The sequence below is a fragment of the Protomyctophum bolini genome (genome assembly GCF_963924005.1).
Source record: "Protomyctophum bolini genome assembly, chromosome: 13".
Taxonomy (NCBI): domain Eukaryota; kingdom Metazoa; phylum Chordata; class Actinopteri; order Myctophiformes; family Myctophidae; genus Protomyctophum; species Protomyctophum bolini.
Window position 1 is genome coordinate 5,484,548 of NC_137874.1, and position 19,946 is coordinate 5,504,493.

Consider the following 19,946-nt stretch of genomic DNA (forward strand, 5'->3'; position numbering starts at 1 on the left):
AACGTTGCGCCGTTTTATCATAATTATTAGTGAGGACCTATTATATGAAGATAGGTTGAAAAGTGGTGAAGTGGTCCTTTAACGCTGGGGAATGTGCCCCAGCACACACGCACGCACACACAACGACAGGTGAAATAGTTCATCCGACTAAATGACTAATACATTTGATCCATTTTGATGAAAAATAATCAATAGTCGATAATAAAATAATCAATTGACCTTCAATACCTATATGAATATAGCCGGCGATATACAACCAGTTGCAACGTGGGCTGGGTGTAGATCTGCTATTTTCCCAATTTTGCACCAACGTTTGAGATGTAAGGATTAATTGAAGAATGAATGGCTATAAGAAAGAATGGATTGTCGCAGCCCCTTATATACTCCGCGCTAAACTCCCAACATGTTTCCAGCGCCGGCTTCCTGGTAGCGAGAGAGAGAGCGACTGCATGCTGTGTCAGTGTGTGGTGTGTGTGTGTGTGTGTGTGTGTGTGTGTGTGTGTGTTCCCCCCCGCCCCCTGTTAACCCATCTAGACCTGAGGACGATTCTACGAATGCCTTCTAAACCCTGACGGCTTTCTTGAAATACCTACATTATTTAGTTTGTCGTGTCAGTCGTTCACAAACACTTTCACGTCGAGGACAGCCACATGAGGACAGCCACATGCTCACGATTTTTCTAAAATAGCAGATCTACAAGCTCATAACGCTTTAAAACACCAAACGGGGGGTTCCCGTGCAGAACGGGTTAACATGACATTGTGTGCCCTCTCTCCCCCCCTCCCTGTGCCCGTATGCAGGCGCCCAGCGAGTACGAGGCCAACCCAGAGATGCTGTTCTACCGCATCACTCACCTGACCCGCGGTAAACAGTACCACATCTGGGCAGCGGCTGTGACGACCGCTGGCCGCGGCAACATCAGCGAAAAGGTCACGGTGGAGCCTGCTGGGAAAGGTGGGTCCCTCCGGGGCGAAGCGTTGGGGAGTGGTATAGAGACGAGAAGGGCAAGGGGAGGTTGGTGGTAAAGGTTATTTTACGGAGGAAGAGAAGCACATAAAACTCCCCCAATGTTAATTGAACTCTCTGCAGGCCTCCGTCACGCTGTTGAGACGGCTGTCTTGTCCGTGTCTTGTGTCTTGTGTGTCTTGTGTCCGTGTTTAATGCATTTCCAATGGACGTCACATGGTTTCACCAAACACCATGTGACTTCCATTGGAAATGCATTGGGGGGGCGGCCATTAAACACAGACAAGACACAAGACACAAAGACACAGACAAGACAGCCGTCTCAATAGTGTGACTGAGGCCTAAGAGTGTAAAAAGAAATGGACCCTCACGGGTTGAATTTCAGAGTTGAACACTTAACGAGAGTGTAAAGATGGACCCTCGCGGGTTGAATTCTCAGAGTTGAACACTTAACGAGAGTGTAAAGATGGAGCCTCGCGGCCCGGGTTGAATTTTAGAGTTAACGCCTCTGTGCACTTCATTGAATCAGACTCAGAATATCTTTGTTGTCATTGTTCAGGGGGACAAATTGTACGACGAATAGCAAAAAAAATAGCTGATCCGCAAGCTCACAATGCATCACGATGCGACACATTTTGAGCTTGTAGATCTGCTATTTTAATAGCTAATTTATTAAAACAACAAAAACATTGTTTAATATTAGCGCCTATAATGACATGCCCCAAAGATGCAAGGTTGAAAGTGGTTTTAATGAACACACACTTTGCTGTGTGAGTATACGACAGAAACATAATAGGCTCCCTTTAACAGCCTGCTTTAATCTCTCTCTCTCTCTCTCTCTCTCTCTCTCTCTCTCTCTCTCTCTCTCTCTCTCTCTCTCTCTCTCTCTCTCTCTCTCTGTGCTATTGACTGACTGACAGCTGTAGTATTGATTGAGCGCCGGCTTTGTTGCAAGACGCGCCGTTGTTAATTATGTGGTGATGAACAGGGCCTATCCAGTAAACTGACCCTTGGGGAGAGGTGTCGGGGGCAGAGATCAATAGAGGGAGTATCTCTGCTGTATACACTGACACACTGAGTGCATGAGGAGGAGGAGGGGCTATATGCAAAGAAAAAACAAAAACCACCGCTATACAGCTGGGAAAAGGCTTCTGGCCAATAACGGTGGGCTGTCAGCGAACCCAGACATTGGCAAGAGAGAGACCCACAGTGGTGTTGGCAGACAATGTGCAGGGTTATCGGTACTGTGCTGTATTTTATAGTTACAAATGTTGAACGAAAAGTTAAAATGTGCGTGTGTGTGTGTGCATTTGTGTGTGTGTGTGTGTGTGTGTGTGTGTGTGTGTGTGTGTGCGTGTGCGCGTGTCTGTGTGTCTAGCCCCAGCAAAGATTCTGTCCTTTGGAGGGACAGTGACCACGCCCTGGATGAAGGAGGTGCGTCTGCCTTGCGGCTCAGTCGGAGAGCCCACACCCACAATCAAATGGACTAAGGACAGGTGCGAGGAACCCCACGGCACTCACACACAGTCACTAGTTTTGCCGACAGATAAAAGAATGTTCAATTGCAATGCCATAACAATAATATCTTACAAGTTACTATCATAATCACATTCTTCATTTTGTTCTCAGCGATGACTCTGCCATCCCAGTGACGGCTGACAGCCAGCGACAGATCCTGTCCAATGGCACGCTGGTGCTGCGCTCCGTCAAAGCAGAGGATTCTGGGTACTACACGTGCACAGCCACCAACACCCTGGGCTTTGACACCATCATAGTCAACCTGCTGGTGCAAGGTGAGAGCAGTGGATGGAAGCCACACATACTGTCATTTATCTTTGTTCTGTGATGTTTCACACACACACACCTGAAGTAGCAGGTCTACTACAAGCTCACAAAGCATCGCGTCCGCAATGTGTTACAGTGGGCTTGTGGATGAGCTATTTTCAGCACACCACACCGTCGTCATAATGACCAAGTATAATTTGGGCTTTCTGTGCTTGTGTCCAATTAAGTCCCTCCTGACCAGCCTCGTCTGACCGTCGCCACTACCTCCACCTCCTCCATAACGCTGTCTTGGATACCTGGGGACAACGGAGGAAGCTCCATCAGAGGTACTGTGCTGTTTTCTAGACAAAACACTTGACCTCACTGTTGCTTCCATCATGTTCTTGTGTTTTTTGTATTTACTGACCTCCTAACCTTCCTCTAATTAATTCCTTTGGCCCTCTATGATTCCCTATTGCCCATGCTTCAGACAGTGTCTTGTTCTGTAATCATTGTAAACAGTCATCTTTTATGCTTGTGTGTGTGAATTTGAAATAGGGTAAGGACAAAAAATAAAAAAGTACAAGTTGGAGCCGTTTATTGTGCTCTGTTGCCCTCTGGTGTTGAGAAGTGTAGCTGCAGTGAAAATGCCACTTAAATCCTTGGACGTTTGAGACATCTGGATTTGAATTTAGCTTTCAAATGGCCATAGCAACAAAACATGCATATATACTATCTATCTATATGTGACAAAGCTAGTCACAACCCAGGGTACAGAAGGACACGACACAGGGCAGCTTCCTTGAATTGTAGCTATATTGCTTCATGTGCAGGGGAATTATTGCGAACGCACTGAGCACTTACTATGAGACCTAGCAGATCATGTCTGTGCGTGCGTGTCCCCCCCCTTTGTGCCCATATATGGAGCTACGTCCAAATATGGAGTGTGTTGCATCAACAAATCACTCAGCTCCATATATGGGCACAAAGGGGCACAGACACTTTGTGCCCATATATGGAGCTACGTCCAAATTTACGATCTGCGTTCGCTTCCCGCGTTCGCGCGTCTTACTCGTACACAGTAATATCACATTACACAGGAGAGGCGATCTCTCCACTGTCCGGACAGAGGCTATAATCTCCTCAGTGTTTGTGGAGATGACTGATTTATCCTGCTTGTGCCTTGATCAAGTCCATGATGCACAACAGGTGCGCAGCCACATCACCCAGCTCTGAGTCCAGTTCTAGTTTGACTCAGGCCACAGGTGTGACTGCTTAAATCAGTCATCCTCCCTCTCACACAGGGGGGCAGTCAGACGGATATTTTGTGAAGCCACTAAGGAAATGAAAGTTCATATAATGGCCTGTTGTGGCGCTCTCATTGGGCTCAAAAAAACCCATAGCCCCATAGAAGTCCATGTATTTGGGCCCAACTTCACCTAGACTGTATTACCTTAATAAACATGGTCATGAATACTTTTTGCTTCCAGTCACTAGTTTAAAGTCATTTCTAATGTCATAATATTCTTTTTGGAAAATTATGGTCCCATTTATTAGAAAAATGACCATAAAGTCGCGCATGTTCTGAGGGGCGTGGCTACCGTTACAGTCTATGAACGGGATCCCCTTCCCACTCGAGTCAAAATAAAAACCAACGAAGAAGAAGGGGGAAGTCCCGCCTCGTTGTCTGGGCCAGCCAATGGGCCAGCTGGCCTGAACTGGGCCAAAACGGATCTAGAAAGATGGCGACTTCCATTGCAAGGACTGACAGGCTTCATTTTACGTTCACGTTAGACCCGCGGAACGCTTTGTCCATATTTTTTACAGTCTATGCTCTCACACTATACTTTGTCAGACAACCCTGTTGGCAATTTAGTGACAACTTCTTGTTGTTGTATACATGCAGGCTTCGTGCTGCAGTACTCCGTGGACAACACGGAGGAGTGGCGGGACGTGTTCATCAGCTCCACGGAGCGGTCCTTCCGCCTGGACAACCTGCGCTGTGGCACCTGGTACAAGGTCAAGCTGGCGGCCAAGAACAGCGTCGGCTCCGGGCGTATCAGTGAGATCATCGAAGCCAAGACCCATGGAAGAGGTGAGGAGGGAGGGGAAAGGGAGAAACACAGTGAATACTGTATAGCCATTTAAGACCTAATGTCGAAATTTAAAAATATATATATTTTTCTGAATAACCTCATGTTTCTATATCAGTGGTTCTAAATATTTCGGACCCCCTAAAAATTATCTGCAATTGGCCGACGACCCCCCATCTCAAAATATGTTGTTCCAGGGACCCGCACCAGAAGCAAAAGATTTGAGTTAAAATCTGAAAGAATAATATTCAAAGATTTGAGGCACATTTTCACGATTTTTCAAAAATAGCAGAAAAGGCTATGAGCTTGTAGATCTGCTATTTTTCAATAGCTAAATTATAACATAATGTTTAAAACACCAAAATGGGTCACGCCCAAAATGGGATAAGAGAGAGAGATATGTGACTGCACACCAAGGACACATTTAATACTGTACATTTTTTAACCAGTATGACAGTATTTACATATTGTATTGTAAAAGTTAATGTTCTATTTGTTTTCTGTTATATTTTTTATTTTATTTGGTTTAGGGTATTTTTTTTGCTGCATTTCATGCTTTGGCAATACTGTAGTTATTACATTCATGCCAATAAAGCTATTTGAATTGAATTGAATTGAGAGAGAAGCCAGTAGATAGACAAATAGATACGGCTACATTGATCTGTTATTTTTTATTATACATTTTTTCATCTGCTTCTTTGCAACATTTGATTATGAATAAAATAGAACCAAATGGACCCGTTTTTCAGAGAGAGAGAGAGAGAGAGAGAGCTTATGGGAACATAACATGAATGTGATACAACACTGTATATGTTTAAATATTGCTTTGCCATGAACAGGGGCGCCAGATTCCTGTAGTGCGCTCTTGTGTGTACGCTTTGTAACTTGTGTGCACGCTTTGTAACTTGTGTGTACGCTTTGTAACTTGTGTGCACGCTTTGTAACTTGTGTGTACGCTTTGTAACTTGTGTGCACGCTTTGTAACTTGTGTGCACGCTTTGTAACTTGTGTGTACGCTTTGTAACTTGTGTGCACGCTTTGTAACTTGTGTGCACGCTTTGTAACTTGTGTGCACGCTTTGTAACTTGTGTGCACGCTTTGTAACTTGTGTGCACGCTTTGTAACTTGTGTGCACGCTTTGTAACTTGTGTGTACGCTTTGTAACTTGTGTGTACGCTTTGTAACTTGTGTGTACGCTTTGTAACTTGTGTGCACGCTTTGTAACTTGTGTGTACGCTTTGTAACTTGTGTGTACGCTTTGTAACTCGTGTGTACGCTTTGTAACTCGTGTGTACGTACAAATGGGCATTGCCCCTCTGGTACCCGTTGTACCCATGGCATCCGTTGTCAGAGTACTTTGGGCAGTACTTATATTCTATCTATTATAGTGGCCCACTAACAGACAAAGCACATTAAAAGTCTAAACCTAAAGTTAATTGAGGCAATCACAATGGGACTATTCTCAGTCAGCACTTTAAGTAAACTAAACTCCCACTAGGCGAAATGCTAAACGGCTGCCAAAGAAAAGTTGCACAAGGTCGATATGACACCCAGTGACAGCAAGCCATCTTTTCCTACACCCAACTATCTTCAATGAATACTGCAACAAGCACATGCTGTGCCAGCCTATTGCTGTAGAGTTGGACGGTTTTCAGCTTAGACAGCTTAAATAGCGAGTAGCCGAGTACGGTATTCATTTAACTCAATTGCCCTCCAGACGTGTCTGCGTATAGATAAAACACAAGACTCCTCAAGCTTGCATAAGATATCATTGCAACACATTTTGTTTACCTTTGCGTTCTCTCTCTCTCCCCACCAACCAACAGAGCCAGTGTTCAACAAGGACCAACCGCTCCTCACCCACATCAACTCCACGCACGCCGGGATCAACCTGCAGGGCTGGACCAGCGGCGGCTGCCCCATCACCGGCCTGATGCTGGACTTCAGGCCCAAGGGCACCTGGACCTGGCAGAGCCTCAAGGCCAACTCCAGCACGCAGCTGTTTCTCAGCGAGCTGCGCGAGGCCACCTGGTACGAGCTCAAGATGAAGGCCTGCAACAGCGCCGGCTGCGGGAACCAGACCTCCCAGTTTGCCACCACTGACTACGATGGCAGTAAGTGTGTCTCTTTATATACTTTCTCCTTCTCGCTGTGTGAGCTCTGTTTAGATTACCCCTTTTGGTGTTTCAAGCATTATGTCATGCTTTAGCTATTGAAAAATAGCAGACGTAGCACGCCACTCTATAGGTCTGCTATTTTTGAAAGGTCGTGAAAATGTGGTGCAAATCTTTGAATATATATTTCAGAGAGAACATTTTTAACTAAAATATTGGCTTCTGGGGGGGGGGGGGGTGCCTGGAAGGAACTACATATTTTGAGATGGGGGTCCGTGGCCCAATAGAGATAATTCTGGGGGTCCTTGACATGACATTTGAAGCCATTTTGAAGCCTTTTTTTAATCGACCTCAGTCCAAAATGGGTTAAGAAAGGTATACTGTACATACAGCACATACTGCACCACGGTATACTATAATAGAACCATTGCGGCTCAGTAATCACCGCTCCTGAATGAAGTGTCTGGTGCTGGGAGTCTGGGGCGATGCACAGGTCCTGGTGCTGGGAGTCTGGGGCGATGCACAGGTCCTGGTGCTGGGAGTCTGGGGCGACGCACAGGTCCTGGTGCTGGGAGTCTGGGGCGACGCACAGGTCCTGGTGCTGGGAGTCTGGGGCGACGCACAGGTCCTGGTGCTGGGAGTCTGGGGCGACGCACAGGTCCTGGTGCTGGGAGTCTGGGGGCGATGCACAGGTCCTGGTGCTGGGAGTCTGGGGTGACGCACAGGTCCTGGTGCTGGGAGTCTGGGGGCGACGCACAGGTCCTGGTGCTGGGAGTCTGGTGGAGACGCACTGGTCCTGGTGCTGGGAGTCTGGGGGCGACGCACTGGTCCTGGTGCTGGGAGTCTGGGGCGACGCACAGAGACCCGAAACCCCAATGACCTTGGGATACATCACTGAGGATACGTCCCAGGTGCATCCATGCAATGTTTTTTTAGTTCCTAGTATACGTGTATATCTAATTACTACACACCAAAGACTGTGTACAAATGTGTCTGTGACAGAGTAGTCACTATACCCAGGGCAAGGAAGGACACGACACAGGGCAGCTTCCTTGAGTTTGTCTTTTTATTCCTTCATGTGCAGGGAATTATACACCATAATATCACATTACACTGCAGGAGAGGCGATTCTCTCCACTGTCCGGACAGTGTTTGTGGAGATGACTGATTTATCCTGCTGTGCCTTGATCAAGTCCATGATGCACAACAGGTGCGCAGCCACACCCAGCTCTGAGTCCAGTTCTAGTTTGACTCAGGCCAGGTGTGACTGCTTAAATCAGTCACCCTCCGTCTCACAGTGTCTATTTGAGTTAATTTGCCCCCCCCCCCCCCACCCCCAAAAAAAACTGATGTCTGTCTGCCTCTGTCTCTCTCTATTCCCACGCTCACTCTGCAGGCACCATCCCTCCCATTAAGTCGGCCCGTGGAGAAGGGGACGACGTGAAGAAGCTGTTCTCCATCGGCTCGCCGGTCATCCTGGTCACACTGGGCGTGGCCTTGCTCTTCATTATTCGCAGGAAGCGCAAGGAGAAAAGGCTCAAACGACTCAGAGGTGAGAGACGGAGAACATTGAACCCAGCAACACACACACACACACACACACACACACACACACACACACACACACATAGAGACGGAGAACATGAACCCGGCAGCACCCACAGAGAGAGAGAGAGACAGAGGTTTTACTGTATGATTAGCTTCACACTCCGCTGTAATCTAATTAAGCTATTTGTTTCTGCAGATGCTAAGAGCCTGGCAGAGATGCTTATCAGGTAAAGAACCTCAATTATATCAATTCTGGATGTGGTTTGTTGCTGCCATGACCAATTAAAGCTTTCGTGTCTTTGATGAAAATGAATAGACATTTTGTTTGGCCTTATGAGTCAAAATGAATTTAAGCTGAGCTGAATTAGCAAAAAGTGTACAAAGTAAATGCGCAACTAAATAGCACTTCTGTGTGTGTGTGTGTGTGTGTGTGTGTGTGTGTGTGTGTGTGTGTGTGTGCGTGCGCAGTAAGAACAACCGCAGTATGGACACGCCAGTGAAGGGACCGCCACAAGGCCCGAGGCTCCACATTGACATTCCACGCGTCCAGCTGCTTATCGAGGACAAGGAAGGCATCAAACAGATAGGTCTGTGACTGCATCTCGCTCACTCAAACATGATGCTTATTTATTTCAAATGTTAAACGTTTCCAACAGCTAGAGCACATTGTGAACATCTCATCTCGTCTCTCTCTAATAGGGGAGGACAAGGCAGCTGTGCCAGTGACGGACACCGAGTTCAGCCAATCGGTGAATCCCCAGAACTTCTGCACGGGCGTGTCTTTGCACCACCAAGCCCTCATCCAGAATTCGGGGCCTTTGATTGACATGTCAGACATCCGCCCAGGCACTAGTATGTTTTTGTTTATTTTTAATGCATATTAACCCATTTTGGGGCGGGAACCCCTTTTTGTGTTTTAAACATTATGCTATAATTTAGCTATTGAAAAATAGAAGATCTACAAGCTCTACGAGCTTGTAGGTCTGCTATTTAAAAAAAGATTGAGCACCACTAATACAGAAACATGTCAGAAAACTGTCAGAATTTAGAAGGTTTTTTTTTTTATTTCGACGTCAGGCCTAAATGGGTGTGCAAGTGTGAACATGTCGCGATCACAACCACAGTTACTATATCAATGACTGTTCCGTGCGTTTCCTCTCCCAAGACCCTGTCTCCAGGAAGAGCATCAAATCGGTCCACAGCTCCAGGAACCGATATTCCAGCCAGTGGACTCTGAGCCGGCCGGGCCAGAGCCAGTCGACGGTCTCGGCGCGAACGTTGACCTCCGACTGGCGCACCATGGGCTCTCATGGCATCACCGCCACGGAGAGTGACAGCTACAGCGCCAGCCTCTCCCAAGACACAGGTGAGCGGACTAGTGGAGCCTGGCTTGTGTCGCTATATGCACGCACGGCCACATAATGGAGCAAGGTTATAATAGTTAACTAAAACTAACTAAAAAAAACGAAAACTAGAATTAAAAATACTTTTTAGTTACCGGTAACTGAAAATAAATTAAAAAAACGATAACTAAACTGAAACTGTATTCAAAACTAACTAAAACTAACTGAAATTATAGACAAAATACCCTTAGTTTGCGTTTTTATCAATATTTATATGCCTTTCGGATATTTATAATATAATCCTTTTAAATCCATTCGATTCATTTCCTCATTTCTCCAACAAGTTTTACGGCAGTTTTCAGCACCGTACGGCAGCATGTAGCCAGCATGTAGCCACGCTAACCCTAACCCACAAATAAACCCACAAATAAAGTACGAAAAAAACTAAAACTAAACTATAACTAAACTAAGCATTTCACCAAAATAGAAACTAAATAAAAACTAGCAAACACGCTCTAAAAACGAACTAAAACTAACTGAATTAGAAAAACAGAATATGTCAAAACTAACTAAAACTAAACTATAATGAAAAAACCAAAACTATTATAACCTTGATATGGAGTGTGTTGTTGTCTAACCTCAGTGTGTCGTCATGGCATCAGGCGCCAAACAAATCGGCTCCATTATACAAAATGATATATATGACATCAACGACCTCATTATATTAGCCATAGTCAGAAGGGACTGGCAGATACAGAGATCCGACCGCTATGCCCATATATGGTCATGTGCATATATGGTTCCCACCGACTTAAAACCTGGCGCACTCAAGTGGCAAGACTCATGGGAGTGTGGTCTGTGGTGTCCACCGTCAAGTATAGTTGGGATATCCAGTTGTCCAGAACCTCAGATCCAACCAATGTGCCCATATGGTTATTTACGGCCATTCCAACATAGTGGTGGGATCTGCGGTGGGACGTAGGTGACTGTGAAGGCTGTGCAGTGACGCAAACTTTATGCGGCACGAACCTCTAGTATTAACAGCCAATTAATTAGCTATTAATTGGCTGTTTATCAGATGTTGGTATATACAGAAGGTCAAATTTGAGTTACAATACATTATACGACCATCTTTATTGATCCCCTGGGGCAAATTCAGGCACCAGAGACAGCAAAGCAGTGTACGTACAGTAAGATACCTTCGAGTATAATAAAAACACCATCTATAACGAGTAAGACGCGCAAACGCGGGAAGCGAACGCAGCTGAGACCCTGCAGATCATGTCTGTCTGTTCTGACATCACAACACTCCGTACAGTTTGTGGGCATGCCTGACACAGAACAGAAATATTATAGGAATAAAGCCATTAGGGACACAGAGAGACAGATACAGAAATCTCCATATATGGGCATAAAAGGGACACAGACAGATGGGCGGAACGGGTACTCTGACACGGGTACAACAGGTATTGCATAGCCGGGTGGGGGCATGGATCTCCAACTTCCATCATTACCGACTCGGTGCTCTACAGCCGGGCACCGGTCTTGTAAATATTAATAAAGAGTATACAAATGTAAAGCCTACCCCCTACTGTATATACAATCATCCTGCAGGCAGAACAAGAAGTACCGTCCAGTGTACTGTTGGACCAAACTGACTGCACGGTTAAGCCAGAACTGCTATTTTGGGTGGAAGAAGGAGAAGAAAGAAGGGGAAAAAAAACAGACACATACAATAAGGGACCAAAGTCCCTTCGGGCTTGTCCCCTTAACAATGTACAATAATATTCCATGTACTAAGCAGTGTCAAAATGTCCGTGCATTTCGTTCTCCAGACAAGGGTCGCAACAGCATGGTGTCCACGGAGAGCGCCTCGTCCACGTACGAGGAGCTGGCGAGGGCCTACGAGCACGCCAAGCTGGAGGAGCACCTGCAGCACGCCAAGTTCACCATCACGGAGTGCTTCATCTCCGACAGCTCGTCCGACCAGATGACCACGGGCACCAACGACCCCGCCGACAGCATGACCTCCCTCAGCACGCCCTCCGAACCAGGCATCTGCCGCTTCACTGCCTCGCCGCCCAAACCCCAGGACTATGACCGTGGTAAGAATGTGGCTGTGCCCATTCCCCACCGCGCCAACAAAAGTACGTATATGGAGGAAAAGGAAGCCTATATAGCACATATTTCTTAAGCCTGATTTATACTTAGTTGTACGGGGCGTACGGGATATAAATCAGCGTTTATAGGCAGGTAAAAAAACAACAACGTCAAACATCTATTAGATAAAATACTTTGTGTATATCTTTTTAACATGTCCCTATATATACATCTCTGCTTTTCCCCCTTCAGGTGAATTCTGCAACCTACCCCTTTACATGAAGTCGGACCCGTTTTTCCGCAAACAAGGGGACCTGCATGACCCGTGCCCGGCTGTGCCACCGCGGGAGGCCTCGATCCGTAGCCTGGCCCAGCGGGCCTACCACACGCAGGGCCGCCATATGACTCTAGACCCGGCCAAGCAGCAGGCGCTGACACTGGGTCACTCTGGGCTGGGCAGCCTGGGCGTGAGCTCGGGCACCGCCACCCTTCCCCAGAGGACTCTCACCATGCCCGGGTCTCTTGCGGCGACCGCCTCCACGTCCAGCACTGGCAGCAACCCGACCAACAGCAGTAACAAGGTGGGGGGGGGTTCCAGAGACTCGCTGCTGGAGAACAGCTCCTCGGCTCTGGGGAGACTGCAGAAACAGAGTGTAGGGGGGGCGTACTCCAAGTCGTACACGTTGGTGTAGCGGCCGCGTTTTTATCTTGCACAGACTTGGGACTGCTTTAGCTGTCGCGCTCCTCCAGCCAGTCCCCACACACACCGGTAACCCTTGAAGCCTGGGCCAACAAAAAAAAAAAGGTCATGCAAGCATCTTCCTTTTTGACCCGACTAATGGCTAAACTGCCCAGTATCCTGTCTAGTTTTCCCTGGGAAAGGTCTTCTTTTCCCTGACAGAGACCCAGCTAATCTTCCTGATTCATACTCAACCTGGAACGGAGTGAAAACTACTAACCTCGACTAACTAGTTCCAGCCCCAGCCCTGCTCTGCTCCGCTCCTTTGGAAGGTACATACAGTATGGAGGACGTTAACAAGGGGGTTACTCTGTGGTTCATTGAATATATTGACTATTACAGGGGAGCTAAAAGCTCTGTACATGATGATGAAGTATATGATAGCCAGTATAAAGCTCGGTGGCCACCCTCTCTCTATCTCTCTATTTCTCTCTCTCTCTCTTACACGCACACGCACACACACACGCACACGCACACGCACACACACACGCACACACACACACACACACACACACACACACACACACACACACACACACACACACACACACACACACACACACACTGTCCTCTATAGTTTGAGCATTAGTTCTTGCAGGACAATTAAGTTCCCTATTTGCATTTTCACCCTATACATATTTCTTAATGTCCAGACTAACCCTATCGGCTGATTTATTGGATTTTTTTTTTTTTTAAGAGGTTCATGTTCATCTCTATGGAACTTTAAGCTAAAAATGTCTTTGCATACATCTCTCTTCTCCCCGACTCAACTTTTCAACGGAATCACGACAACCCAAATGGCCCAGCTATGATTTCTCGCAATACAAATAGAGAATATTTGGTACAGTATTATAAAGATTTTACATATATATTTCTATGTAAGTATATTATTGACATTTACGTGAAATTATGGCAAAGTATAAATAGTATGTACTACAAAAGAGTAGTAGTATATACAAAAATTTTAATGTAAATGTTGAATTTAAGAACGAGACAATCGCTCAATCATGTAAAGAGCAATTGGAAAGAGGCTGGACTAAAGAAGGAGATTATTGTAGTATATACAGGTAGTATATACAGGGAATGTTCTCTATGTTACTGTGTGCAGATAGTTAATTCCCATCTCAAAGACCCTTTCTGAGATGGGTAAAGTAAAATTGGTGAATTGTGACTAATTTACTTCAGCTGTGTTGCTCGTCGGAAATAACCGATTGATAAAATAATTGGGCTAAAAGAATGTAATTTACTTCTAAAGCCCTGTTATCTGAAACGGCAGGGTTCAGGAAAGCAGCCCAAACAGCTCACTAGCCCGTTAATGACTAATGAGCATAGTTACGCCTCCTGCCCACATGTTATTGATGGATTAAATTATGACAAAGAGATATATGCTATGGCTTTCAATTCATATTGGTTATCCATATGACTCTCCTCGTGAAGATGTGCCATCTTTAGTAAGGTTTTCAGTGAATGGTAAATAAATACGATTATATTTAGAAACCAAAACTATAGAAATGATCCCTGAATCATTTTCCCTGAGCACGGGTATATATATCCAGGTTGCACTATACAGTACACAGTCAATTCAATGTTCAGAGTTCCAAAATTAACACTGAGGATTTTTGCTGTGTACTATACCCCGTCTCTCTCTGAGCAAACAAATTGACCTGCCGGGCCAATGGCCTTTTGTCTATGGTTCACATTTACCTGTGCCAATCTACATCCCCCTGATGAATGAAACAGAATCAAGTTACAAACGCAGGGTCACAAGACCTCTGTCGACAAGCATGGTTGACAGAGACGAGTTGCACACAGTCATAGATACAGCAACACACTCTACTCTACCAGCCTCTCCGTCCTTGTAACACCCTTTTGCTCTTATAAATACACAGACAACCAGCTGAAAGAACGCTAATCATGTGAATGAAGGAATAATCTATACGGATGGTCAGAGCTATTTGTCAGGGAGTTCAGTTTGATAATTATATAATGTGCACTCAATATCTGTTGCTGCCCTGTCTAAAAGTACTGTTTCTCCATTATCACGCCCCTCCATTTTTGCGCTAATGTACATTATCACAAATACCAATTGGGAATGTCTTTTTTTAAGCATCTCCATTATAGTGTTTTGTGGGGTTTCTTTTTTCTTTGTTTATTCATTTGCTTGTCCATCCGTTTGTTTGTTTGTTTATTTATTTATTTATTTATTGGGCGGGGGGGGGGTATGTTTGTTAATCTGTTCATTTTTGGTTTAGAATACTTGTTTTCATTCGTATAGACGTTTATTTTATTTGATATATTTTGGTTTCAGAGGCCAAACAGTACTGAGGCATCTGGCCTGTGGCTGCGGTCAGTTTAGCCGTGTGAAATCAGGGACGCGTAGCTCTTTCGGTCACACAAAGGAATATTGTGTATATATATATGGACTGGGACGGGTACTGTATACCTGAAGCTTCCAAATCTCCCGTCCTCTTTCTATTCAAATTAACTGAAGTTTAAAACAAAAGTCACTACCTTATACATACTGGACCCATCATCTCCACCTTTGTCAGTGCTATTTATAGACTAACTCTTGTACATAAAACACAGTTTTGTATGAAGAGCTATTTTCATCAGAGTAATCCAGGGCACACATCAGGGTTGAATGCCCCGATTTCAAAATCAAAATAGTATCAATAAAACAATGAAAAAAAATAATAAAAAATGATATTTTACTTCTGAAATGGGCAAAAAGCATTTTCTCTCCCTTTATGTTTTTGATACTAATTTGTTGGATTTTTATTCTTTTCTAAGGTCTTTTGATGTTGTCATTTGTCCCATTTACTTTTTTTTATTATTATTTTGTATTTTTGTTCATCCTCAACAGAGTCATTGCATGCTTGCTAAAAGGGAAAATTGAAGGAAGACATGTATGAAAATTAAAAATATCTTTAAAAAAAGGAAAAAAAGAAAGGAAAAAAAAAGAAATGTGGAGGGGATTCCAAACATTTGTTTGAGTTGCTTGTGTTCAAAAAGAACATTTTATATTAAAAGGAACAAAAACACAAAAAGAACATTCTAACACCTTGTGCAATAAAGCTATCTTTCATACGCCATGGCTTTTGTCATTCTTATCGTGACAGATTGATACAGTATCTGAACATGTTCCCATTTCCATTTTTAGTATTTATTCAGTCAAAGAAGAGGAGTGCCTCAACAAGTTGCTATTTGAAGACATCATGTCAACTTCAACTTTTTATTATCACAATTGCAACGTCTTCTATGATTCTACTGTGTCGCGCACTGACATAATGTCTGTAGATTTTTGGCGTGGTTGTCCGGGCACTCTAAGCTGCAATGCCAGCCTGACAGCGTGTTGCGGGGTCGAATCCCGATCCCAATGACCTTTGCTGCATGTCACTCCCCATCTCTCTCCCCATTTCCAATCAGTCTACTTTCCTACCAATCTCAATAAAGGCATCAAAGCCCTGGGCCGTGGCTCAGCGGTCCAGAGCACCTTGGCTGTCAATCCAGTCTGGCAGTGTGGCCGCGGGCTCGACTCCCGGTCCCGACGACCTTTGCTGCATGTCTTCCCCCCCCATCTCTCTCCCCGTTTCCTGTCAAAAAATAAACCTTGAAAAAAAAAGTACAAGTACAAAATATATATTTGTATCTCAATTAACATTTCTCAGACCAATATTTTGCATTTGTATTGTCTATTGTGATTAATTGGCGCCAATGTGCAGTGGATGCAGAAAGTCGTGTCAAGATGCGTCAGTGTGGGCAAAAAGAATTGAACCGCTTTTGCCAACACTACAAGTTGAAGCCGCACACTATAGCGTCATTTCCATCCGCCAGCTGTATAAAAACCTGGAAGAGACGCCTGGGATAGGCCTTTTCTTGGCGCCTTTGCGTTTTTTTCCCCCTCATTAAGGGGATGGTACTTGATGCCACTTGACGCCACAGCCTGCCTGGACCTACAGTATATATGGCCTGGAGTCCTGGACGCATTGTGAGTGGTTGACTATTAGGTGGAACTAGGATGGTGATTGGCTCCTGCATGTGTTGGTGAACTCTATACTGCAATATATAAAGCTGTCCATCTCCAGATCCACAGATGTCTTCCTCCTGACCAGCCTCCAAAACGGCGGTGGAAAAAGTAAGTAAAAGTTTCAATACTGCAATAAAGAAATACATATAGTAAAAGTCTGGAATTCATAGGGTGTACTTGAGTAAAAGTACAAAAGTATTGGCATCAAAATGTTCTTACTTTAAGAACATTATGATGCCAATTCTACTAGAAATGCACTCTGTCGAGGTGGCAACTTGCGCCTTCCGCACAAGTAGGCCACGCACAGTATGGCCTACTTGTGTGCAAGCAGAGCGCTCTCACCAGTGGCAACATCACTGGCATCACCAGGAGTAGGCCTATTGGTCCCTCATTGGCTGTTAATAATGATGTTGCCAAAGATGCTGGTCCCTGATTAGACTACAGTCTTAAACAAGAGAGGACACCGACATACCTACCCCGGCGACATACATACATACCCAGCCGATCGCAGTACTTGCACGCTCTACTTGCACAAGTAATAATATAGGCAATATTAGGCCTAAAGTATAGTCAAATATGACATCAAGGCGTTTAATAGCAACTTAAGTATAGGCCTATTTGCCTATTAGGTCCCCTGTCCCACTTGTCCCTGAATGACATTGGCTTTGTATGTCATTGGAAAACAGGAAATAATTAAATGGTAAATAAATAAAATTACGGAGTAGGCACAGCAGGGTATGATGGCAGTGGGAGGCAAGGGAATGATTCACCTTCATTTGTATGTTTAGACACTGAGTTGGAGGCTTTGAGGATACAAAAAAAAAAGAAGTAGAATGTACGTTGGGAAATGAAAGAGTTTGCTGCCCGTCCAGTCAGGCAGCATCGGCACAGTAGAACTTTGTGACATATATTTATAGCAGTGGTTTCCAACCCTTTTCACATCAAGGCCCATTCATTATTCAGCATTTGAGCCACAGCACCACCATTTGATGAGGTTTAGCCTCTCTGAACGCAAAACTAAAGAATATTTTATTTTGTCACAATTTTGTCCACAACTCAATGCTGTATTGATGTTGGTATACCATTCGGGAGAGATTATTATTCAAGTATTTTTATTGAAGTTTGTACATAAGACAGGACAGACAACGGATACATGACAGTTACAGAACAGATACAGGACAAACCAACAACACCAGTACTCAACATTCATGTCTGAAATACAATGCAAAAACCACAAATTGTATATTAATTAAATAAACTGTAACTGGGAAAAAAAAGGGTAAATAAAAATGAAGGGGGGTGGCGGGGGGGGGGGTGGCCAATGACTACATAGAAAATACTATACCGCAAGAAAGATGGAACTCTGAGGTTCTGTCTGGACTTCAGAAAGGTGAACAATGTCACTAAGAGAGACTTGTATCCTATGCCAAGAATTGACGACCTGTTGGAGAGGGTTGGCAGTTCACACTACATTACGACCCTTGACCTGTGTAAGGGTTACTGGCAGGTCCCCCTCAGCCCAGAGAGCAAAGAGTGCACAGCGTTTAGGTGTAGTATGCTATTTTGGATTAAGAAATGCCAATAAACCATTTGAAAATAGAATAATTGGCCCACGGATCACCAGTGTATAGGTGATCACGCTGCAAATGCAGAGTGATCACCTGTATCCTATGATGAAATATTTCTGTCCTGACGAGACAAGGGGTCACTGAATGGTTTGATGAGTATTAAAATGATGTGATGACCTAATGAAGATCCACAGGTCTTTTTTTTGTACCCATTTAATGGCATTTCTATCTCTGAGACCCCAATTTATATTGTAAAATCAATGTTAATTTAACTCTGAGAGTGCACAAATAAAAGCAAATGGACCTGTTAGGTTCCATTTGGTTCCTAACTATCATTTAGCTGGGGACCCCCTGGAATACCCTCAAGGACCCCTGTGGGTCCCCGGACCCCACTTTGGGAACCATTGCAAGTATAGGTTAGAAACGGTTGCCAAACTCTGGTATATTTCTGAGTGGAACCCCTGATTGTATATTTAAGTTCTTCGCGTTTGAGATGTGACATAACTCCATTCGGAGAGATAACAGGCAAACGTTGATCAAAATAACAATTCTTCTACATTCTCTAATTGTGTAGAGTGTAGACTTCTTGTAAATTGAAAGAAATTCAGATGTTTAACGACAACTCTTGAGAGTGCTCTCAAGAGTTAAGGGTCCATTTGGTAAGGTTACCAACTCTCCATCATTTAGCTGGGGGACCACCTGGAACCCTCTCAAGGACCACTGGTGGTCCCCGGACCACTGGTTGAAAACCCACTGTATTATAGCATTTCAAAAGGTGCTCTGCTCTGTTGTTAACATGCAGTGAAACAAAGGAACCCCTTTCCGGTAGCACTATAGCTATGCCACCACAAGGTGGCGTTAAAGCGTTTGAATGACCCGGGCCATCTAAAGCTAGTGTTATAGATACTGTGATGAAAGTATTCCACCTAGAGGGAGCACTGAGCAGTCACTCATGACGGATGGGCGGTGAATAATTGATGCATTTTCAAACTCACCTGCAACAATGCCTAATTACTACAGCTTCTAGTTACTAAAGCAGAATAGTCTGTCTATAGTGCATGTTGTGTAGCCTATTGTAAGTGCTGCTTAAACCTGATCTCGTGTCAGTTATCAGGATGTTGCAGGAATTGCGTCGCATTGGAGTTAAAGAGATGTTTTATATATGAATAATGCCATTGTCCGTTACCTTATAGTCCAGACTGATATGCATATGCAGGCTTATAAGAAGTTAATATATTCACGCTTGGGTCAAATTGGTGTGAAATGGTTCGCATTCTCTGTTATGCCTTCTTATGGCATTCATTCATGTAGAAACTATTAATTAACATACTACAGTATGCCTCTCTAAGCTGAATATATGAATCAATTGACCACTGTTTGCACATGTATGTCTATTCACATCGAAGCAAAGCAATCCCAGGCCGCAGCCAAACGACTGGGCCATAATCTGGAAAGCAGTACCGGTAGAAAGCAAGCCTGGTTTCTATTTCTTGTCAAATGCCAAATATTCGTTAAAGATCCCGCCTACTGTATCCTGTAAGCCGGGGACACACACACACAGTTTCCGTATCCGCGCTAGACCAGACCGGACCTGCAACGGTTGAATCGATCCCAGTCTAGGAAAGGAAAGCTAAGCAGGCCTCGCTGTTCTAAAAGCTTGTATGTATGTAGATCTGTTCTTTTT

The 19,946-nt window shown here is 44.5% G+C and overlaps 1 protein-coding gene across 1 annotated transcript in view; it reads left to right on the plus strand.

Moving 5' to 3' along the window:
• LOC308327458 (cell adhesion molecule DSCAML1-like) overlaps positions 1 to 13,579 on the plus strand; it is a 113,292-nt gene extending 99,713 nt beyond the window's left edge. The window contains 13 exon segments of the mRNA XM_080780967.1: positions 801 to 954; positions 2,345 to 2,462; positions 2,596 to 2,759; positions 2,979 to 3,077; positions 4,637 to 4,825; positions 6,650 to 6,937; positions 8,334 to 8,489; positions 8,682 to 8,712; positions 8,954 to 9,072; positions 9,185 to 9,337; positions 9,651 to 9,851; positions 11,664 to 11,975; positions 12,181 to 13,579. Coding sequence (XP_080637093.1) covers positions 801 to 954; positions 2,345 to 2,462; positions 2,596 to 2,759; positions 2,979 to 3,077; positions 4,637 to 4,825; positions 6,650 to 6,937; positions 8,334 to 8,489; positions 8,682 to 8,712; positions 8,954 to 9,072; positions 9,185 to 9,337; positions 9,651 to 9,851; positions 11,664 to 11,975; positions 12,181 to 12,620 — 2,424 coding nt within the window. The 3' untranslated portion in view covers positions 12,621 to 13,579.
• The last annotated feature ends 6,367 nt before the right edge of the window (positions 13,580 to 19,946 follow it).